Source organism: Hippocampus guttulatus, chromosome 13 (genome assembly GCF_054856545.1).
Source record: "Hippocampus guttulatus isolate MCC_2025c chromosome 13, RoL_Hgut_1.0, whole genome shotgun sequence".
NCBI lineage: Eukaryota > Metazoa > Chordata > Actinopteri > Syngnathiformes > Syngnathidae > Hippocampus > Hippocampus guttulatus.
This window is the reverse complement of record NC_141273.1, coordinates 4,663,622-4,687,114: the sequence shown is the minus strand read 5'-3', so window position 1 is coordinate 4,687,114 and position 23,493 is coordinate 4,663,622. Positions and strand designations below refer to the sequence as shown.

Here is a 23,493-nt window from a genome sequence, read left to right as displayed (position 1 = left end):
GTGCACATCCTATTCCTGTCCTGATACCTGCTGTGATTTGCATTGTTCCGTTTCAAGTTTGGTTTCTGTGTTTGATATTGATGCATAATTAGAACTGCTATCCTCTACATTTTAGGGTGAACATTCCTTATTTACTGACTGACTTGTGCAGTGTAGTGAAACAAGTGGTAGTTATAAAATCCAGACGATGAGGACATCTTAAACTGAAATTTTACAGAATATTTGAGGTTACAATTCAGTTGGACTGCATTACGCTGTTGTTTCTAATAATGCGGTCAACCATTTGTAGACACTAGAGAAACTCCAGTCTAGAGAAAGTCCAGTTCAATCCTGCCCATCTGCTGTGACCTCGAATAGAATAATTGCATCAAAACAAGGTGGCTACTGATTAACTTTACAATGTCGAATTGATTGCATTGCTTTTTGCATTGGCTTGATTTAGTTGCTATTCACCAGCAAATGTTGCAAGTTTCCTTTGCATTTTGCTGCACTTGGCACCAAATCAAATCCACACCTGTCTGCTGAATCAAATTAGAGAGCTGTCACTGCATACCGTTGGTCTCTAATGTAGTTCTGTATAATTATTCTGCCTGACTCGCTCAATTATTTGTCACCACATTTTCTTTTTAAATCCTGATTCGTATCGTCACTTTTAGACAGTCTTAACTCATTTCTGCCGGCAGGGGTCGCAAGCTAACGTGTCAGATAGCCTAACATACATAGTATCCGGTGCGAGACAAGATGAATATTATCCCGTGGGATGTCATTTCCCCTGGGCTATATCACGACCTGAACCTGAAAATCCTGCTCTTCCACCTCTGCATTGCTGTTGCCGATGGAAAAAAAAAACCCCACTCATTTTTACATGTGAAACATTTGATTCAGCTCAAGCTTTCCTTTGAACTTTGAGAGACAGTACTTTCATTGAGCCCAAAACGGTGTGTGTGTGTGTGTGTGTGTGTGTGTGTGTGTGTGTGTGTGTGTGTGTGTGTGTGTGTGTGTGTGTGTGTGTGTGTGTGTGCGTGTGTGTCAGTCTACTTGTCAATGTGAGGGTTTGTCTGTGCGCTGTTGCATATCTGGGTTGAAGGAAGTTTGTCTTGAAGCACTCTGTCATGATATAAAATCTCCTCCTATCTTAAGTTGACCAATGCTCATGAATCAGTATAAGTGGAGGCATTAGCGGTTAAACATTTTTTGGGCGACGGGGAACAACAAGTAGCTGTTATTAAATGCTCACTGAGGAAACACGTTTTTCCATGTGGAGGATTGAGTGAGTGTCAGAAAAAATTTGGAGGCACAGTACAGTGTTAGAGTGGGTAGCATAAATGGGGAAAAATGGAAATTCAACATCTAACAGAGGTCACATGGGTGTTTTTTTATAAATTCTGTTTAAACATGAACAGGAAATCCCAGCCATGAGTTGCTGTTTGTTTAGTCAAATTGTGGTAACATTTAGCACTGTGGTGTACCAAAGGTGTTTTTTTTTTTTCATTTTAATTCCAGAAATTCAAGAAAACCGTTGTGACACACCCCTAGCAATTGGTGTTTGAATTCCATGTTGAAAGAGCAAGATCGACATCGATTTTTGTTGCGGAACAAATGATAGACACTAGAAAAAAGATATCATGCGATCCCCTCAAGCTGAGGAAGGGTGGGGTTTCCCTCTTTTCCACACCCTTTTAGTTTTCTCGTACTGTAAATTGCTCGTTTGCCATGTGAGACGCCATTTTCATCAATGCTTTCACAACGTTGCTGCAAATGCAAATGGCCATGCCCTCAAGACGGGCACGCTGCTCAAAGAGCCGCAAGCTACCAAAGCTGTTTGTTGTCACTCGTAGGCGGCAGGACTAACTACATGTTGAGATGGTTCCTATGACAGCTGTTTTGGGAATGATTCTAAAGAAGATTGTCTGTGCCGGTTGAATGTATTCCAACTTAATCTGCAAATAACGATTCCAGCTAGTCAAATGGTATGTAACTTGATTTTCTTACACTCTCCTCATAGGGTTGTGAATAATTGGCATCACAGTCAGAAATGGGATTATTACCGATCCCATTTTCGTCACAGCTGTTGCCTCTAACAGTGCTCCGTTTTAAATTTAAAATGAAAAGATGCATAAACTAAACATACACTTGCACAGTTTGATAATCTATATATCATTACTCGGATAGTAATGTTTCGTTGGTATTTCATAATTTAAAAAATTACAACAAAATTATTAAAGTACTTTCAGTTTAGTTTGAAGAATTGCACGTGAACATACAGAGAGGTTCTAATATTTTGCTCCTCATAACTAAAGAGAAAAACTTCTCAGTATGATTAAAAAAAAACAACAACAACAACACACATGATCTTTTCTAATGTGCCAACACCTCATCCAGCCCTTTGCATTGGATTTGGAGCTCATTTAATTGGGATTGTGTCCTTCATGAATTGGTGAGACGATAACATTTGAGCTTTGTATTCAGTTTTATAATATATTTATATCTACTAAATTAATTATTCATCTCAGCTTGGCTGTTGTCTTTGGCTGTCGAGATGTTTATTTTGGAGAAAAGGTATCCAAAATAACAATGTAAATGAATTCAAGTCGTCATACTTGAACTACATTGTTTACTGATTTTATATTACTTACACGTAAACTTTAAATAAAGCAGTTGTCTGAAATATTGATCTGTTTTTCAAATTGGCTGAATATTTTGTTTAAAAACAGAAAACTCTGAATTATTTACTTGTTGAATTTTTGCTTTTAGATACTGTAATCTAAAGACAACATGGGCGTGTTGCCGCTGTCATCACTTGGACATTTATCTTGTGTCTGCATCTTGTCTGTCCTTTGTCAGAATTCAGAGGAAAAAAGGGGTGTGTTGGATCGTCTCAGTCACTTCTTCAAACCCAAGAAAAGGAAGAGCCGAGGCAATGAGACTTTAAACACTTTGGTCGATGCAAGTTGTCCAGGTTCGCCCACGTCCGCCTTGTCTTCAAATTCATCCCCGCTGAAACAGGAAGATGGCTCAAAGACTCCCACTCCCTCGCGAAAAAATGACAAGCCGCCCAAGACCGAACCCCGAGCAGGAGTGGAGATTGGAGATACCCTCAGCCAAGGCTCCAGCCCCAGTGCCTCGAGTGTGGTCTCTCTTTTGACTGATGGGGCAGATATTCCATTTGCAGACTCCAACAGCAGTGGCTCTAACAGTGTGCGGGAGGTTCCTGTGTGCGGTAGTCAAAGGAATTCAGGGAATGTGACTCCCACTGCTCTGGACTTTTCAACCACCACTTTGCCACTTTGTTCTGATCCACATTCAGAAGTGGGATTTGCAGAGTCAGTGGTGGATGAGGTCAGCAAAAGGCTGCAGATGAATTTGGACGATGTCACAATGAACAAGGCAGAAAGATGGACTTTGGGTGCTCTTAAAAAGCCATCCAACTTGCCAACAGTTCAGATTCCCTTTCCCAACAATGCTGCAGGCCCTAAGTCACCTAACTTAACTTCCATAAGTGTAGCGACAACAAAAACATCAGTTAAAGTTGGAGAATATATCCACAGCACATCCCTAAAGGGAATAACATTGAGCTCTCAGTCAACCGCGGCAAACCTCATCTCGACTCGTGAGCGTGCTCCAGATGTTGACGGGGAAAATTCAGCACTTAGCCATTCACCGGAAGGAAACCAAGTCCCAACCAGTGAATCTCCTACTCACCTCTTCACAGCCATATTAGTAGATACTCACCTCGTAGAGGAGGAGAGAAATGGGAGGGAGGACATGAGGGACGTTGGGATGGAGGAGGAGAAGGAGGAGGAGTGTTTCATACCACTTTCGCCTGCCGTGCTGGCCATACCTGTCACAGTATTTCCTGAGGATGAGTCCATTCCTCAAGGGAATACAGGCACCACGAGCAGCTTGCCAGAGTTGTCGTCCTCAACGCCAACTACCGGGGATTTGCAAATTACTTTACGACAGTCGGAGGAGCCTAACACTGGCACAGACTCAAAGAAACACCCACTTAAGGAGAAACAAGGGTCAAAAGAGACTTGTGTTACACGCAAGACTGTGAATCTGCCTTCAAAGCCCAAGGTTGTGGCTAAAGAAATGCATGGTAGCCCAGCGCTAAGTCTGGAAGGGAACAAGCAAGATTCCAGTTCAAAGACTTCTGGGCAGTCAAAGACAACCCTGTGAGTATCTGCCTTTTTTTTTTTTTTTTTAATGGTCTCTTTTTGAAAAGTCCCTTTGAATGGAGAAAAAGAAAGCAGGTGAGTTCAGCCTCCCTTCGTGCAACCTGATCTAAGGATTCCCATGTGCTATTGTACCAGCGAACACGCAATGACTGAAGCGCTGAAATATTGATATTGTGAGCGTCTAATTATACAGAGTGGTGCCAGTTTTAAAACATTTCAGGCTTCAAATATTTCTGATGCAATTACATTACCATGACTTTTGTACTCTGCAACTTGAGTGTAAATCATCACCATTCCGATGCGTGTCTTGGATCATCTTCTCCCACTGAGTAAGTTAGTCATTACAAAATTTGACAACCCGCGACTACAGCTCACTTAATTTGTTACATTACAATTGTAAAGAATATGCACAGACACTGATACAGGTAAATAGGTTTGCCTGAAGAATGTCTGATTAATATACCGTGCAGGGCGATTCTTTTGCCAGGTTTGTGGTTGATCAAATTTATATTCTTTTTGATGCGTGAAAAAAAATGAATTTCTCAATCAAAATACCTCTACTATTGTTTTTCCTTATACGAAAATGTACTACGGATCAAGTTCTAAACAGCTTTTAAAAAGGTGTACAAATATTACTCAGATATTTACAAAATTACTTATTTCAGATTCACCAAATGAGTGAGGCTGTCTTAGTTCATAGTCAATCATTTGCAATGGCATCATACACAAGCAAGCCTATTGCGAGTAGCAGAGATGAAATGGTATGAAAATTTCATAGTCGTCACCTCAGTCTTCTTGGTTACCAGTGACATCAGAATTCTGCACTGCTAATGGAAATGTAAATTAAAAAATGCAGATATATGCACTTAAAGCACTGCAACAATAACAAAATGCACATCAGAAAATAGTTTTCCTTTGTTTTCTTTGTTTCATCGCACCTGCGTCCTTATACAGCACAGGTGTCAAAGTCAAGGCCCGGGGGCCAGATCTGGCCCGCCACATCATTTAATGTGGCCCGCGAAAGCAAATCAAGTTTGTCAAGTTCGATGATGCCTGCTAAAGTCTGAACCAAAATTGTCAGATGCAAGCCACAACAATAGTCATTATTCTTGACTTCTGACTTTAAAATTAGTTATTCATCAATTTGTTGTGTGCTATGCATGTAATATGTGGAGGTGATTAAACATCTAGATGGTTTCCCAAAATTCATAACGGCCCTCCAAGGCAAAGCGTAACTACAATGTGGCCTGCGACAAAAATGAGTTTGACACCTCTGTTATACAGTATCTCGTTCCTTTCGGGTTATCGTGCAGACAGACGTGAGGCCATCAGCATTTGGCTGATTAAGCTTTGTAATTTTTGTAAGCATATCATTCCCTTACTCATTGGGGCAGATTATGATGCATCTACTTATGTATTCTTCTCATTATTTGCAGATTGCTACGGCTTCAAAACCACAACGCTGATGCAAACAGACATGCAGACACAACGCCATTCACAGCATACGATGAAACTGAAGACAGAAACGCATCTGATGTTTTAATTCAACAAACCACTGTCTCTCAGACATCTGAAAGTGACGATAGCCTCGCAACCCCTGATATGCACAGAGCAAAACTACAACCCGGGCTATCTGGAATAAGAGGCAATGGGAATAACCAGGCAACAGCCACTAAAGCAGGAGTTAAAGTAGTAGCTGAAACCCGGCGTACCACTGAAAGCATAGCAAGACCCTCGGCAACAACAGCAGGAGACAAGGCCAAAAATGTGGCAACAAAAGCTAAGGGCTCCACAGAGGACATTAAAGTTACAAGACCCAGTGATCTACTGCCACTAAAGCAACAAAGCAATGAGAAAACGGTCCCTGCAATAACACCGTTAAAAGACAAATCCACCAGTGGTCTCACAAAGTCAAGAATCCCCAAAAGGCAAATATCAGATGGTGATATAAAATTACCATCTTCAATAGATAAAACAACAGAAGCTGATGGCCCTTCAGCCATTCCCAAACTACAGAAAAACCTGCGACTAACAAATGAATCTATTAAATCATTAGTGTCGACAACCAAAAGTCTCAGAAAACAAAGCTCCGAGGAGGAAATTGAAATAAATACTCGCTCAGGTGGCAGTTCTCCTACTAAAGCATTATGCCGGCCATTGACAGAACCTGTGAAAGAAAATCCAACGGATATGGACTTAGTAAATGGAGTGGAAGAGGATCTTAAAATAGGACAGTCCAATAAGGATAAACAGGCTTCCATGATGCCAAAGAGCCGGCTGCCCGTTTCATCTCCAACTAAGAAGTTCAATAATGACCAACCTAAAACAAATGAAAGCAATTCCAGAAAAGTTACCTCTCCTCGATTAGACACAGACAGACACAAACAAGCCCAGAAGTGCCCAGACCAGCCAGCAGCAGCACGTGAGGAAAGAGCTGCTAGCAATATCTCTCCTCCCCCTGGAAGTCCCAAGAAAGGTAAAAGAACACTTGTGATAGAGTCCATAGGTTTCTTGTTCCCTGGAAATTGGCTTTGTAAAAAAAAAAAAAGTGGATTTTAACTGCATTTATGCTGGTTAATTGTTCAACTGGATTGATGCTGGTTAATTGATAGACTACATGTTTTTGATACTTGTGTATTTGCTGTAGAATAAGCTTAGATGAAAAAAATCGACTTGCTAAGTCCTCTACAGAGAATCGCTTCTGCTTTTCTGCTTCACCGGTTAGCAGTTATATTGGGGCTGCGGTAGCTCTCCTGTAAATATTTGGGATTTGGAACGATTGGATTCAAGTCCTGATGTGGAGAAATGCTAGCTCATCAGGTGTACAACTGTTTGTGTGCCCCTTCTCTCTGACATCACTTCTTGCATGCCAACATGTGTGTAATCAGGTTCTATTTGTGATGTTCAACACAAAATACATGTACAATATACGTGTTGTTCAAAGGCGACTACTTGTGACGAGCAGTCAAAACTGCAAATTACTTTTTCTTCCCAACTCAAGAAAAGTTGTTTATGAAATGCACGACAAATTACATCCTTCCTTGAAATTTGGGTAGGGGTTGGAGCGTGTGATGGTCTGTCATTTGATGGTGTCTCTGTGTTTTTGTGTGTTTCTGCCCAACAGGAGGCATCTTATCACTAAAACAATTGAGTCACATCTTTAAAACAAGACAACGCCACGAGGACACTGACACTCCTTTTGTCACCAGCCAAGATAAAAAAGACTCAAGGTTTATCAAACAAAACCCGAAGTCTCCATTAAATAGTCCCGGTCCCCCATCTCCAAGCAAGCTCCCGACAAGAAGCCAGAGGAGCCCCGCCAATAATAAATCAAGGAAAAGTCAACATGTTTCAAGCGGTGATACATCAAATATGTTTATACCCAAAGAGGACAGTGTTCATCCCAACAGCAGTACAGAGACAGCTGACAAATCTGCAGACAGTGTGGAGGCAGATCATTCGGAAGACAGTACTGCTGTGGATACAATTCATCTTAAATCTGTGTCTCACAAGAAAGAGCACAGTGTGACATTCACAGATCATTCTTGTGCCCGTGAAACCAAAGGGAAAACAAGAGAGTCACAGGGGCTTGAAGAGGCCCTCAATAACAGTCCTAAAGGAAGCATGTCAAAGACTCAGATAATCAAAGAAAGGGAAACGGTGGTTATAGTAAAACTTGAAGACAAAGTTAAACCAATAAAAGACACAATAGCTGAGGTAACACCGGCCAAGGCGGTCCTCAGTTCTGAGATTAATAGGCCAGGAGAAGAGCATGAAGCACTACAACAACTGAAACCAGAGCATTCAACAAAAAATGCATCTCATCCCCAATGTGACAGTACTGCAATGGAATTGCAAACCGAAAATGTAACGGACAAGGTATTTTCAGAGACAGCCCAGCTCACAAATGACACAAAACTGGAAAAGGAAGAAGATTCAGTCGTGATAGCTCAGGGTGTTAATGCATCTCCAGATAATGTAACGGATAGTTCTGTGAACCCTTCCTGGGATGACATCCATCAATGTGACAACATTATACCCTCTCACCAGGAAGGCGCTCCCATTGAACCAGCTAAAGAAAATGCAAGTGTAGCGCCAACTGAATTTGTTTCAAAAGACCATGATTCTGAGCTGGAAAATGTTGTTTCAGCGACACCTTCAATTTCTTTAAACACCACTGACAAGATCAAGGATTTTAAAGTCATTGTGGATCAAATTACAAATACAATGAATGAAAATGTGTTGCCATCGGCATTGGCCACAGATTCCATACAAAATGCTACAGGAGGGGAGAAAAGCAAAGAAGAGGTCGGCACGAAACCAGCGGACACAGAGAATGAAGCTGTTTATGAGGCCTCCAAGAATGTTGAAAGTCAGTTGGACAAAGAGCCCCTTTCACAAATACAAGAGTCTAAAAAGGAGGAAAAAGAATCAAAGTCAAGTGAAAAGCTGAATGACACAGCAGTGATGGGCAGCAAGTGCATCGGGGAGCTCAAGGCATTCAGCACAGAGAGCGAAGCAGACAAAGACGTCACCACGCCAAATGAATCAACCCAACTAACATCAGAAAATGAATCTTTACCGCTGACCACAGAGGAGGAAAGACAAACAGTCAACACTGCCGAAAAGTACAAGAGTCAAGCACAGAAGGCAGAACAAATAACTACAGCGTGTGGAAGTACAACCAAGACGTTGGATTCCCAAGAAGCTATTAAGGATTCTTCGAAGGAAGCTACTAGTGCAGCTAAGGAATCCCAGCAGCCAATGGGGAAAGAACTGTCATGCAATGTACCGCTAACTCAGGAAGGGATAGCCAGGAGTCAAAATGAAATTCAGGACAAGCACAGTTATGTTAAAAGGGGGAATCAACAGGAAATAAAGACAGTTGAGTTTAATAAAGATGGTGAAACAAATGCCTCATCAATTAAAAGTTTAGGGAATGAGAGTTCCAACTCTGAAGTGATTAGCCGAGACGAAACGGAGCCTGTTGGAGTACAACTTAAGAGTGTTGGCAACCATGATGAAATTGCCGATACGGCAAAAGCATTAAATGCTGAAAAAGCACTGGAAAGCCAACTTTGTGACATATCGTCTACTCAAAGTTCTCAACGACAATCAAATGATTCTCCATTAAAACGTTTGGAAGATGAAGCGTCAACTGACACCAATAATGATGAAGTTGGGGATGTAATTGACAGTGCTGAAACCAGTCATGTTCATTTCCAAAACCAAGAGTGCTCTGTAAACATCACATCTGATCATGAGAAGATCAGCACACCGGATGAAAACTCTCATCAGTACACAGGTTGCAAATTGTCAGAAGTTAACCAAGAAAGTAAAGCAAAAATGTTGCCGGCGGAACCTATCGAGAAAATGGCCAGTGATTCTGAAATGCCGACCAACTTGTTCACAAGTACAACAGACGCCGGTAAGATTGATATGAAAGAAAATGCTAATTTAAAAGAAGTCACGGAGAGAGTGTCTAAACAAAAAGATGAGCAAATAACTGTGAAGCAAAAGTTAAAGCCCGGTCAGATTGAGGACAGAGAACAAAAAGTCACGGCCACTGATGGTTTCCAAAGCCCATCTGATCAGAAGGCCAAAGAGACCAAAGAAAAGAAAAGGACAACACATGAACTATATGCCAATAAAGAAGCTAAAAAGCTGAATGCTTCCCAGCAGCCAATAAAACCACCACTTAATGGCGTCTCGCCTCTTGCCACTGCAGTGAAATCGTTGAGTCCACCTGTGGGACTTCAGCTAAAGGTGGAGTCGCCATCGAGCTGGTTAGACGTGGAACATCATCACAAACAGAAAAAGGACAACAGAAGGAAACCAGACGCCTCGGCCAGCGAAGACGAATCTCTTGAACCGGACGAGTTTGAGGATTTCATCAGCAGCATTAAGGCAGGTGGCATTCCCTTCTCACTGCCTCTTAAGAAGCACCCACATAAAAAGGCCCCATCTCCCCCTTTTGCAATGCCAGCCATTAGGGAGGATCATTTTGAGAAAACTTTTGATCCCGAAGAATTCCAGTTTGGCTTGAGAAAGAACGGAAAAGGTTTCAAGGACCCATCTCCAGCAATGGTGTTAAAACAAAATGCAACTAACCGGCACGGGCGAACCATGGAAAAACACGAGCCAGTCAATTCCACATCCACAGTCCAAAGGGAATTCCTTGAGGAGGAAAAAGGAAGAACTGAAGTCAAAGAGGCCCCAGCGATTGAGCAGAACAATGGAGAGGAGCCTGGGAAGCTATCATCCCGATTCGAAAGGATATCCCTCCTGTCTAGTTTACTGAGTTCCCCTCGGTCCAGTAAGAGGCACAAAGAGGAAGCGGCCGCTGAACAAAATAACACTTCATCCAAACAACAGAAAAAAGTACTCTCGCTTGGAACGCAGGAAGCAGTTGATGCACCCTTTCCTGAATACGAATCGGCTACGGAGGGTGTGACAAAGAGCGGTACAGACTGCACTGTGGGTGGTAGTAAAGATGCCGCCAATGAATCGACCATTAGTCCCTCCCCTCTTTCTCTGCCCTTGGTTTCTCAAATCAAAGCGCCTCAACATAACCCCGAGGACAGAAAGGAATCAGCTGAGACTGACCAGGACTTTACAAAAGCACTTAAAACCAGGCAGAATCCGGACGGACATTCTACTATGGACGAGGCTTTAAAGCCTAAAGTCAATAATGGTGAACTACCTCCGGCCACCAAATACATCCTAAAGAATCTTCCAAAGAAAAAGTTGAAGGTAGGCTTTTGATGATTTGAATTTCTTCAGTCTGATGCAAGTAAGAGGGAAGGATGCATCCAAGACTTTTATATTGTAGTGCAGTAAATGTAATGCCTGTTTAGTAGTTTTACTCCCTGTGGTGTTTCAGTGTCACCGGATGCCTTTTTGTTGTTATATCTAAGTTAAACCATGAAGAGAAGGGTAACAAATCACAAATGTGTTTCATATTTACATTGTTTGATTTTACCAGCACATAAAATAAGCCATTTTAACGTTTCCTTACAGACAACTGTGGTCAAGGGGTTCCACAAAAGACCTGGAAAGGTACAAGCAAATGTTACCTCAATACATTGTTTGAACATTTTACACATAATTAAAGCAGTGCTGCCACCTCAGATCGTAACATCACCTCTATGTCCCGGTCCAGCTTTTCATCCACGAACATGACAACGTCAGTGGTGAAGTCTACGAATTATGTAGTGACGTTGAGGATGCCACACAGATGAAACTCTCTCCTGTCATCTTGGTACGAGTCATCAGAGGATGGTAAGCGGGCTTTACTGATCTAAAGTTCATATGGATTTATTAAGAGAGTTATGTTAATTATTGTGTGAGTTACTTTTACTTTGCCGTGTTAATTATTGTGTGACTTGGTGATAGTTTGTCTACTACTTTGGGCTCGTACTGGGGTAATGCACCGATTACAATTGCAGGGAAGTTGTGTAAAATGTAAATAAAAACAATACATTTTTTTGTCACTTATTTCCAACATATATTTGATTGAATATACACAAAGACAAGATGTTTCGTCATGTTCAAACACAAACTTTTAGGGTAATAATATTCACTCTTTTTTTAATTTTATTTGATGCCTTCAACACATTCCCAAAGAACTGGGCCCTGTTCATCACTGTGTTACATCACCTTTTAAGAACACTCAATAAGTGTTCGGGAACTGAGGACACTAATTTTAGATGGAATTATTTCCCATGCTTGGTTGATGTGCCACTTCACTTGCTCAACAGTCCAGTCTTTGATGTTGTATTTTGCACTAGACAAAATTTTCAATGGGAAGTTTGGACTGCTGGCAGGCCTGTCTAGTACTTTCTTACCATGCAGCCACCCCATTTTTGTTGTTATTGTTATTAAACATGCAGAATGTGGATTGGCATTGTCTTGCTGAAGTGAGCAGGGACGTCCCTGAAAAATACTTTGCTTGGATGGCACGATATATTGCTCCAAAACATGAATATACCTTTCAGCATTAATGGTGTTTTCACAGATGTTCAAGTTATTCATGCCATGGGCATGAATACACCCCAATACCGCCACAGCTGCTGGCTTGATTGTTTTATGTTATGTGTTGTGTTTATTATTTTACTTTAATGTTAACTGTTTTGTTAAACGCTTTGTTACAGCTGCCGCTGTTGTGAAAGCGCTATATAAATCAGCATGTATTGTATTGTATTGTATTGTATTGATATGAGTTCCAAAAAATAATTTCAAGTGTAGACTCGTCAGACCACAGCACACTTTTCCACTCTGAGTTAGTCCATTTCAGATGAGCTTGGACTCGCAGAAGTCGGCTGCATTTCTGGGTGTTGATGCTATATGAGTTTTGCGTTGCGTAGTAGTTTTTTTTTTTTTTTTTTTTTAGATTTGTTTATTTAAAATATTCTTGTGAAACTGATAGGATGCTTAAGGTGCAATGTACACAAAATTATACATTATAATAAATTAAGATGCCCACAGACACACAGTTTTTCTTTTCTTTCCATTTCCCCCGATATCCTTCGCGGTAAAAAAAAAAAATCTTCATCAGTAAGAACATTAAATATGTTATTTTTAGTGCATTGAATTGCACGTCGGTTAACAAGGATTAGCAAGTTATTGTATTCTGTTTTTGTTTACTTTTTACACAATCTCATTGGTTTGTACGTACAGCACTTTGGTATCTATCTAATTTGATACTTTGTTTTTTTATATTTAGCTGGCTCCTATATGAACATAAGGGCTTCCAGGGTCGTGTCATTGCCCTTGAGGAAGGTCAGACAGATCATTTAATGAACGTGTGGGCTGACGATGGAGCCCCAACAACTCTGGATGAGAAGGGTCAGCCTGTGTCAACGACACCCTTGACCATCGGTTCTATTCGACTGGCAGTCAACGTAAGTTGCCATCTTGGATCTGTATCTCTAAATGTGTAACTTCATCGCTCAATTGTATTACTGTCAGATCACTGGACACGACATTACTTACAGCTTCACAATCTGATGAAAGCCAGTGCAAGAACGACACCAACAATTCAGCTTTTTAACTGATTATCTCGCGTATGAATCATTTGCGGTCACATTTTGCCCTTCTCATGCAGTTAATAAAGTCACAAAAATACTACAAGCACCAGTCAGCATGATGCAGCGTTTTCTACACACCACTGCAAAATGTCTTCTCTTTACTATTATGGCACAAAGCAGATTTCTGGACGATTTTTGGATTGCATCCAGCACCCCCCGCGACCCTTGTGAGTTTTAAGCGGTTCAGAAAATGGATGGATGGATGGATTGATCCTTCTAACATTGGAAATACCATTTTTAAAAAGCTGGAAAAAATACTTTACATGAAAGATTTAATGATGCCTGGGCAGATTCACTTGCATTTACGGTGCCTCTGAGAGCTGCTTACCAGTATGCTTAATTTGTGGTGAAAAACCGGCCAACAATAAAGGTCAAATGTAGAAAGACATGTCCAAAATTAACACACAGGCTTTGCTGAAAAACATCCGGAGTGAGAAGAGAGGGGGGGGGGGGGGGGGGGGAGCTTTTTCAGAACTGACGTGGAAGGTTGATCTGAGGAAAAATCAATTCAAGAGGTGGATGAAGTCTGAAAATTCAACCATCCATAAGTTTTGGGGCCGCTCGGAAAATAGTCAGATATGGGACCGGGTCGAAATGGCTCTTTGAGCGTAAAAGGTTGCCGACCCCTGATCCAAGCTAGTTGAATCTGGGAAGTTGAAAACACAATTAACGAGGTTATGAACTCCCTGAATGACTGTTTATACCTTTCAACGAAAAAAAAAAAAAAAACTAAGTCATATATGTCAAAAATGAGAGTGGATTGCAGATGTAGTTGTTGTTGTTATAAATGCTCCACAAAAAATACGTGTTATTCTCTCTGTTGCAGGACTATTCCCAACCCAGAATTGACCTGTTTACAGAAGTTAATGGTTTGGGAAGGGTGTCCTCTTACTATGACGACACAATTGAAATTTGCTCCTTTAGGATCCCCCAGACCACTGGTTCCATCAAGGTCCATTCGGGAGTGTAAGTTGATGCTACTCATGCGACATAACAGCGACTGTTGCCTAATTGCAGATCTAATGTTGGTTGATTTGCATTAGTTACAACTCATTTCCAATTGAGAAAATACACAACTGCTCTGCAAAATACCTTCTTTTCGCTTTTAAATATTTTCCCCATTTACTTTTTGTATCTTGAAAGTACCGCCTAGTGATCTAAGTGTAACTTCTGTTATTAAGTCCAACTAGCAGGTTAAACATTGGATCCTTACGATAAGAAGATAATTATAATTAATAGGTGTGTGTTACTACTTCACAATCATTCTTATCTTTATAAAACAACGGTCCACTTTCTCTCCATGTGTCCGTCTGTTTAGCTGGCTTGTGTACAGTGATCCTGGCTTTGGAGGTTTCGTAGGAGTGCTGGAAGTTGGCGAATTTCCTTGTTCAGAGACCTGGGGATTCCCACAGCCCTTTGTTGGCTCTCTCAGGCCCCTTCGAATTGTAAATATCTACTGTGCAGGGTGTCTGTCACTTTGATGTCATTTTGGATATTGACTAATTCTGATGCTCTCTGTCTGTCTTTACAGGGAGCAATAAAGGTGTATCATCCTAAAGACGTCAAGGTTTGTTTCAAGTATATCCACCTCTCTTACATTAAATTTATTGTGTTTCCTATGGACTATATTGATTGCATCACGCACAGCCTTGGAATCTGGAACAGTTGTAAATGTAAGTGAACATGTCGTAAAAGAAAGAGCCCAACCTAAGTTAAACACTCCTGAAATTCAAATAAACAATTGAAACTGGTAAGTTACAATCTTGCACAATGATCACTTTTAACTGTAAAGGTGACATCAATACGCTAAAGGATGTGACGGTTATTAGTCATGGGAGAAGTCTTGAATCATAAAATCTGACGGCAGCCGTAATGAAGCTTAGGTGATACTGATCCTTCTGTACGCCATGATTGCTGCACTCGAAAAAAAATTTTTTTAAAGATATGACCGAAACCAATGAAGTGCAAAATTCTCAACATATTTTGTGTGTCATTCCCTTTTGGGTTGATCTTGGCTGCTTGTCCATGCAAGTATGTGGCATGTTAAAGAATACACGACAATTGAAGATTGAAATATTTTATGAATGATTGTACATTTGTAATGGAATGACTTTCGCCGCAATATAAATGTTCCTGCTGTTTAGTCTTTCCTAAATTGCGAAGTGAATGATGTAAATTGTATTTTCAATCGCCACAATATTTGTTCGTTCAGAACACAGGCATGATACTTGGCATTAGGTTGAAAACGACCTGTAGCATTATGTGTTGTGCTGTGGTGGAAAATTACTCGGTTAATCTCCAGGAAACAAAACCACAGCGCATGAACTTGTGTCAACTAAAAGGCCTTGTCATTGATTTTGGCCCGTTTAGGCACTGGTGTTCGAGAAGGCCAATTTTGAGGGAGAGTGTTTAGAGGTGGATGGTGACTTGTACAACTTGGGAGAGGGAGAAGCCGAACAAGGCGACTCTGGTGGAACTACAAATACAATCTCTTCCGTGGGGTCCCTCAAGATACTCGGTGGTCTGTGAGTATTTCAGTCCATAGATGCAAGTGGGTAGAATATGTTGATATTCCTGATGAATATGAGTTACAGTAGAAATGTGTAAAATGCCCTCTCTGCGTTTTTGTATGGTAGCTGGGTTGGTTATCAAGAGGAAGACTTTGAGGGTCAGCAATACATCCTTGAAGAAGGAGAGTATTCGCATTGCAGTGATTGGGGGGGTTCTGAGGATGGTCTCCTCTCCCTTTGTTCCATTAGGACGGTAAGCTTTATTTTATTGTCGTACACCTTTATCTAATGCTACACAAGGTATTTTACAAGTCAGTGATCATTTCTTTTCATGCTATCTCGCTTAGGATTTCCTGTCCCCGCACATTAAATTGTTCAGTGAGCCCAACTTGAACGAACGGGGGCTCAGTGTGGATCTAATGGGCCCCGTTGTCAGCATGGAGGGCATCGGCCATAGCTTGAAAACCCAGTCCATCAACGTCCTGAGTGGGGTGTAAGTCAAATACTCCCTCTTTTTTGCTTTTTCTTGTTATTTTACACTTCGAGGTGTGCATTGTAAACAAATGCTTCAAATTGCTGGAAAGAAGTAGAGACTTGAGAGTCGACTTTCAGCAGACTTTAGAGACAGTAAAAACAAGGGGTAACATGAAATGTCCTGATTGTGTTCTCTCATGCAGACACTTGCAGTTTTAGGTGTGTGCTAGTCTACTTACAAACATGACTAAGAGTTCTTTCACTGTTCAAACGCTTGACACACCTTGATGGTGCATGCAAACAGCCCCCGAGGATACATTTCAGAGTAAGCTGGCGCAACTGATCTGCGCACGTCATTGTCTTCTGTGAATTTGAATGGTTTTCATTTCCTGTGCTTAGATATTTGCATTGATGGCACCGTTGATGCTCGTGAAAGGGTCTTGGCAATATCGGACATAGTTTTTAACTGATTGATTACAGCAGATCATAAATGGAAATTGGCTGGTTGGTTTGCTAAGTTTAAAAAAATACATCTTTCACATAAGTACCTTTTAATGCAACAACTCGGGTCATTTTCTTTTAAATATGCTTGACTGCAAGGGCTCTGATCAAAATATATGTTAAGTACGTTTTTTTTTTTGGTAATCAGTTTGATTAAAGCCAGCTACTCCCTTCGGGTAAGCGCAATTGAACCATGCGCACCAAAACCAGCGGACGTTCAATGTCTTCCCTCTCACCATTAACTCCCGAAACAGTAACTCAAATCTATCGAGGTTCTTTGCATTTTTACACACCCTTGATCATTTTAGCTCCAGCTCTCAACATACTTGAACAATTGTCATTGATCAATATTCCACAGCATCAGACACTTAAAAGCGCTCAAGGACTTTCTGTGCAATTGCACACGAAAAGATGTTCCACACATACTGCAAGGTCGTTTTAAAATGGCGCAACGATTATCTGCACCAAGTGCACATCCGTCATCGTATTCTATTGCGCCGCTGATCCAGAGGCGATTGCTCTAAGACTGCAAGGGAATCTCAGCTTCCCCAAAAATGTCCAAAAATAAGTGATCAAATACATGTGTGTCCATGTCATTGACTAAATATGCGCTACAACGCGCTCAACTTTTTTCCGAATCAGCTTCTTATTACCGGTTACCACGCGACTCTCTTCTCATTCATTCCCGCAGCTTCACTGTGCTTTAACAGTGCGGTGTCTCCAGCGCGGACGCTGGGCGTCGAGAGAGAGTTCTGAGTAGGTTGTCCCAATGCATTGAAACGAGACGAGTCATTGGATAAATGCTGGTTTTGTCCCGCCCATCGGACGCTCAGCGTCTCTGGGAGTCTATGGACAGTGGGCGTTTATGGGCTGGCCCGGACGCTCAGCTTTTCTGCATGATGATTGGATGATCTGTCGGAGGCCGAATCTCTTTTTGATTGACAGCAAAATGAGACAATCACCGATCTTTTGGTGTAGGCAGCCGCGGGAGCATTTTTTCAATTCTCATTCTGTTCTGAGTTGAACTGGAGACTTCTTCTAATCACCTGTGCGACACTCTCTTTGTTGAAAACGACTAGAGACAAATTAATCTTTTATTTCTGGTGGGTTTTATTGTAGTTGTTGCAGTTGTAGGACACTAGTTAAGTCCCTGGAAAAGACGCCTCGTTGGTATGACAGGGTCACAGATCATTTTCTTGAAAAGGAACGGAGAGTCGAACCCACGTATAAATAAACCGACGCATTTTATGATGTAGGCCGAAATTGAGCTTCCCCTCCTTGACGGACCAGCATCCGCCACCGCGCTGATCACTTTATCTCGGCTGCATGACTATGCACATTGTCACGGAGCTGTCATTGGGTGGTACCAGTGCACGACGGTACCCTTACTTTACGGAAAGCCTTTCGATACTTATATGTCATGTCTTTGTTTATCGTAGTTGCTTGTTATTGGTGATACTAGGGTAGCCTGTACTACCGGAGACAAATTCCTTGTGTATTCTACATACTTGGCCAATAAAGATGATTCTGATCGATCTTCCTGCTTAATCGGCTGGGTTTAGCCTTTATCTTCACGTTCAAGTAAACCCCTCATGATTTGTTCCAGAAATCAGGTTGTTAGAAGATTCGTCCATATTTAAACAGCTAAGATGTTCTTCACCATTGCAAGGGAATTTTAAACGATTTTGTCAAATATTATTATTTGTATGATCACAGACCATATCGATTTCAAAGAATATCCAGTCTTATCAGTATACCTAAAGTAAAATCTAAAATAAAGGTACCGGTACTTTACTAGTCATATGCAAAATGTATATCAAAAATTGTTCTGTGGATTTAACCCATCCCTGAGGAGGTGTGGGTGGTCACCGTTTAGTACGGTAACCGTGAACCTTGGTCAAGGAAACTGAATGGAAATGGAACATGGCTTTGACTCAGTTGTCTTTTGTCTTGGTGACAGCTGGGTGGCATTTGAGAATCCAGCATTCAGCGGTGAGCTCTACATCCTGGAGAGAGGCCTATATTCGTGCCCAGAAGATTGGGGTGCCCAGAATTTCAAGATATCATCAATCCAGCCAGTCTTCAATGTAAAAAATTAAAATAAAATAAAACTTGCATTCCCACTATGACTCAATAAGTTACTTTAGTTGTTCTGAACGCTCATTCAGATTTCCTCACTTCTTATTTTCCAGGAAACGTTGCTGCAATCTCAGTTCAAGGTACGTACTGTAACCATTTCTCCTCCTGTTTCGAATATGGGGGGAAAGGTATTTTACTGGACAAATTCCTGGAGTGAGTCTGTGGGAATTTGCAGCCATTCTTCCAGAAGAACTCTTGTGATGTCAGAGGTTGCGGATGTTGGTCAAGAGGGCATGGCTCACAATTGCCATGCCCTCGGTAATGTATCGGGCCACAGTCGTGCTGGAACAGAGCAGATACCATGCAAAAAGCAAATTATCCAAAATGCCACGCTGAGATGGAGAAATGCAATTCATCTCAAGACCCGATGGATAAATTGACCAATTGTCCCTTGGGGGTCTTTTTAAAGTGTGATTTGCCTCAATAGCTACTCCAGATAAAGACACTTTTTACATCGAGTGGTCCAATGGCTTTTTCTCACCAGGGTCAAAACAAGCAGCCATTCTCACCTATTGGCAATTGAGAATGTTCAATTGACTGTGCATGCACGTCTTTGCAATGTTGGAGGATTTTGGAATTCCCAGAATTTCAAACCCAAAAGCCTTGACTTTGAGTCAGATGCACCAAACACACCATACTGTGCCATCTCCATTACATCCAATACTTCTCAACAGTTTTGTATTTAGAAGGTGGATTAATGTTACAACGATTGTGTATGTCTCCGAAGCCCGTAAGCGTGTGCTGTGTTGCTATCCAGGTGAAGCTGTTCTCTGAGCCCAACTTTAAGGGTGAACTGATGCTTCTGGAGGACAGTGCCGAAGCTTTGGATGAGGACTTTGTGCCCATGTCCTGTAAGGTGCTAACTGGCAGGTACAGTATAGGAGCCACAACGGAACGGACAATTCAGTACCACAGCAAAATGATGTTTATACATTTGCAAGCGTATGGAAGTGCTTTAATTAACACTGAAATATGTAAAAATGTGACGGCTACATTTGAGGCAAACCTAGTGTAAAATATCAACCTATTGGAAATGCATACAGTATATCCCGATCACATGGTACAGCATGCCATCGTAATGTATGTGTGTCTTTATTTAATGCTCAGCTGGATCGCATATGAAGGCTGCAACTTCACTGACAACATGTACTTATTGGAGGAGGGAGAATATCCCGACGCTGAGTTCTTGGGCTTCCTGTCCTCAGACGTGAGGATCCGTTCCATGCAAACTGTTGGCCACGTAAGGGCTTTGTTTGTATGCGTTCGATGACGTGCGTGCACCTGTGGCGAACAAACTGTCTGTGCAGTGAGTGAGTGTCGTGTTTCATGTGAGTAACAAAGCTCTCTACTTTCTTATGTAGGAGTTGTCTCTACCCTCCCTCTTGCTGTTCAGCAAGCTGGGGTGCACAGGTCGCAGAGTGTTGCTGACTCATGGGACTGTGAACCTGCACCAAGCAGGCTTACCCGCTCACATACGCTCCCTGGTGGTGGAGGGAGGAAAGTATGTACCTACCTGCGACTCAGGTTGTTCATGTTTTGAATTGCTGGGTTTTGTGTGCAGCTTCCTGTCCACAGTTTTCAATACAAAACATTGTTTGTTGGTGGCCAGTGGCTACACTGGCTAGGTATTCTTCCGATATTTGTTGTGATGATCCAACATGCGACTTTTTCAATGAAATGTGATGAGAAGCCGTGATGTTGAATCAGACTAAATCCAAAATTGGTTCAGACTAAACCTTTGTGCACAATTAAAGGTTTACGAAAATGATAATGGTGTCAGCGAAAAACTATTCGCATTTGACATAATTGAACCATACTGCTGATGCAAAACGAATGTAATTATTCCTCGAATCTTTTTGCAGGGTTGCCTCAGATCCTTAACAGGCACTGAATGCATGCATCTAAAAATAAGGCCTTCATTGGCATTAAAATGGATTTAGATGGAGCTTTCAATCGTCTTAAAAATGTTAGCACAATAAATTGGAGTTTAGGATTGCAAATAGTCTCAAATCTCAAAATAAACCAACATTCCTTAAAAATAAATACAAAGTAAATGACTGCTGGTAATATTGAGCAGTCACAAGAGTGGAACCAATCAAACAACCAGTGTGTGTGTTTCAGTTGGGACTCTTAAGAATAGATGCACATCATTTTTAGTACGTACTCCAGCAACTTTGGACAATATCGGGCATTGGGAACATTGTGAAGTTACCGGTAATCTTAAATTTAATTGCAACTGAATGAAAACCTTTTAAGAAGTCTTCCATTTTAATTGCCGTAAGCTGTAGGAACCCTGTTTTGAGTGTGTACTTACATGTACCTTACATTCTGTCCTTTTGATTATAGATTCAACTTAAAGCAATGTCAAAGTGAATGAACTGTGAGAGCACTCAAGGCAATGTACTTCTAATCGTACCAGTCCTGCAAAAGTTGTCACAGATCTCTAAGAAATTCCTTTACATGGTGTTAGCTGAGGTTTAACAGCATAGCATCCAATTAGGAGCAGTAATTGTGCCAAAGATGTGAGGAGTTCCAAACGGGGAGGCGCTCGACTAAAAAAGGCTTTTTCACTTGACGTTCATTTTTCTCACATTGTCTCGTATTCCGACCCCTCCCGTCTAGGTGGGTGTTGTACGAAGGCAGCAACTACCGCGGTCAACAGATCCTGCTCCACCCGGGTCAAATCGCCGACTGGTGCAAGTTCAGTGGGTGGAAGGGAATCGGATCGCTGCGGCCTTTGCTGCAGGTATTGAGCGGTCTTCTCTCCCAAAAAAAAAATAAATAAAAAAGATGCCAAGTTCTGTCATCTGTCTTGCTCATTCTCATGCTGTGGGGGGCTTTCGGTTAACTCAGCTTTGTTGCGTTTTACCAACAGAAACAGATTGGTATCCGTTTGCGGAACAAGGAGACTGGATGTCTGATGTCATTGACCGGCGCGCTTGAAGACATCCATCTGATGAGGGTGCACGCTGTGGAAGACACAGGGGGCGTCGAGCAACTCTGGCTATATCGAGACGGTCAGCTTGCCTGCAAGGTAAGCATGTGTAAGCATGTCAGCGCTCCCGACCTTCTTATCCAAATACACTACTCAGTATGTCTAAATGAAGTGCATACATATTTTCCAATGCCATATTCAAGTGCTTGTTGAATATCTCAGTTGGATATTTGCACAAGCAAAAAAATAAATGCTTTATATTTGACCATCTATCATAACGACAAGAGGCCATTCCGCATCAGAAAGTGCTTGAATGCGAACTGTTCCAATTTCATTGAGACCCAACTTTTTCACCATTGTGATCAGGAATTTGATTTATTTTTATGAATTCACCTTTTTTCTACACACAAAACTAACTTGTAACTGCGTCCTGTTTGCTTCCAGCTTGCCGAAGACTGTCGCCTGGAGACTGCAGGTAACATGGTGATGGCAGGCAGTCGGCTTTGTGTGTCTCCGGAGGCAGGAAAAGACAACCAGCTGTGGGACATAACCTCAGATGGCCTGGTGCGCTGCCACTTCCAGCCTGGCCTGGTCCTTGAAGTCAAAGGTCAGATTCCCCTGTCTGGGTTGTATCGTGTTTGTCAACTACAGTAAACACTATAGTAAAGGAATTTAAAAAAAAACAAAAAAAAAACATCCCACTATTTCAATTACAAATAATACGATCCAGACTGTAATTTCTCAAATGTGTGTACAGGCAATGTTTTCAGTGACATTTTAATCTTTTTAACGGACGTGTGTGCAAAGAACAAACAAGTTTCCATTTGATCATATTGTTGAATTCATTCGCCTTCATTTATGAGCTTGATACGTGCAGATGCACACTTCATGACCTTCCATGCCATAATTTAAACATACCACTTTGAATGTATCGCAGGAGGTCACCAGTACGACCAGAACCAGGTGATCCTCAACATGTTTGAGGAGGGAAAACCAAACCAAAGATGGATGCTGGAGATTTTGTGACTTGCCGGGCCACGGTGTGGCCCTCAGATGCAGCTCTGCTAGTGGAGCACCCACCACTCAGACAAGTCCTGAGTGAGACTTTGCACAAACACTGCACTCCTGTAGCATCTGGACCCTTTTGGAGGAGGGAAACCATGTTCGGATTATACAGTACTCATTAATTGAACACTTTTATTTTGTTCATGTTGTTTTTGTACTTTATAACGAAGAGAAAAGTATGTTCTTATTTATCTGGCCACACTCTTTTTATATGGCGCATTGCTTGTTTTGAAATGTCAGCCCGGGTTTAATGCGGCGATTCTCTGGGCTTTATGGTACGCGACAACTCTACCCCCACACGGTTTCTTGTTCCTCATCTCATGTTGGTGGACGCAATGAAGTCTAAATTCCAAAGATATATTTTAGTCACACATTTTGTCACCACTGCTGGTAATGTTGTAAAGTTTTGCAATGTTTTCCGAATAAGTTTTAACACTGAATCTGATGCATATGTTTCATTTGTGGATTAGATTTTAAATCACATAATTTTTGAATCAACGGTTGAAAATATGTAAATATAAAAGAGAAAATACCTGTTATGTTGTCGTGTATGATTTAAAACAAGCAGTATTTTGACTCTAGGAAACGGTTTATTGCTGTGT

General features: G+C 41.5%; 1 protein-coding gene across 4 annotated transcripts in view; it reads left to right on the top strand.

Annotated features, from left to right (window-relative positions):
- Positions 1-23,430, top strand: part of crybg1a (crystallin beta-gamma domain containing 1a) — a 39,977-nt gene extending 16,547 nt beyond the window's left edge. Inside the window, exons 2-23 of one of the 4 annotated variants that reach the window (XM_086126667.1) lie at positions 1,839-1,970; positions 2,845-4,175; positions 5,615-6,654; positions 7,303-10,931; positions 11,199-11,237; positions 11,341-11,459; positions 12,904-13,081; positions 14,094-14,233; positions 14,586-14,712; positions 14,799-14,834; positions 15,638-15,792; positions 15,904-16,030; positions 16,125-16,270; positions 18,713-18,839; positions 18,945-18,971; positions 19,649-19,761; positions 19,999-20,131; positions 20,253-20,392; positions 21,514-21,637; positions 21,767-21,925; positions 22,271-22,433; positions 22,764-23,430. In XM_086126667.1, the coding sequence (XP_085982793.1) occupies positions 1,968-1,970; positions 2,845-4,175; positions 5,615-6,654; positions 7,303-10,931; positions 11,199-11,237; positions 11,341-11,459; positions 12,904-13,081; positions 14,094-14,233; positions 14,586-14,712; positions 14,799-14,834; positions 15,638-15,792; positions 15,904-16,030; positions 16,125-16,270; positions 18,713-18,839; positions 18,945-18,971; positions 19,649-19,761; positions 19,999-20,131; positions 20,253-20,392; positions 21,514-21,637; positions 21,767-21,925; positions 22,271-22,433; positions 22,764-22,852 (8,145 nt within the window). In that variant the 5' untranslated portion in view covers positions 1,839-1,967 and the 3' untranslated portion in view covers positions 22,853-23,430. Of the gene's footprint in view, positions 1-54; positions 1,971-2,844; positions 4,176-5,614; positions 6,655-7,302; positions 10,932-11,198; positions 11,238-11,340; positions 11,460-12,903; positions 13,082-14,093; positions 14,234-14,585; positions 14,713-14,798; positions 14,835-15,637; positions 15,819-15,903; positions 16,031-16,124; positions 16,271-18,712; positions 18,840-18,944; positions 18,972-19,648; positions 19,762-19,998; positions 20,132-20,252; positions 20,393-21,513; positions 21,638-21,766; positions 21,926-22,270; positions 22,434-22,763 lie in introns of those variants that run through there. The other 3 variants (XM_086126666.1, XM_086126665.1, XM_086126668.1) reach the window with 3 other exon arrangements.
- Positions 23,431-23,493: the final 63 nt, after the last annotated feature.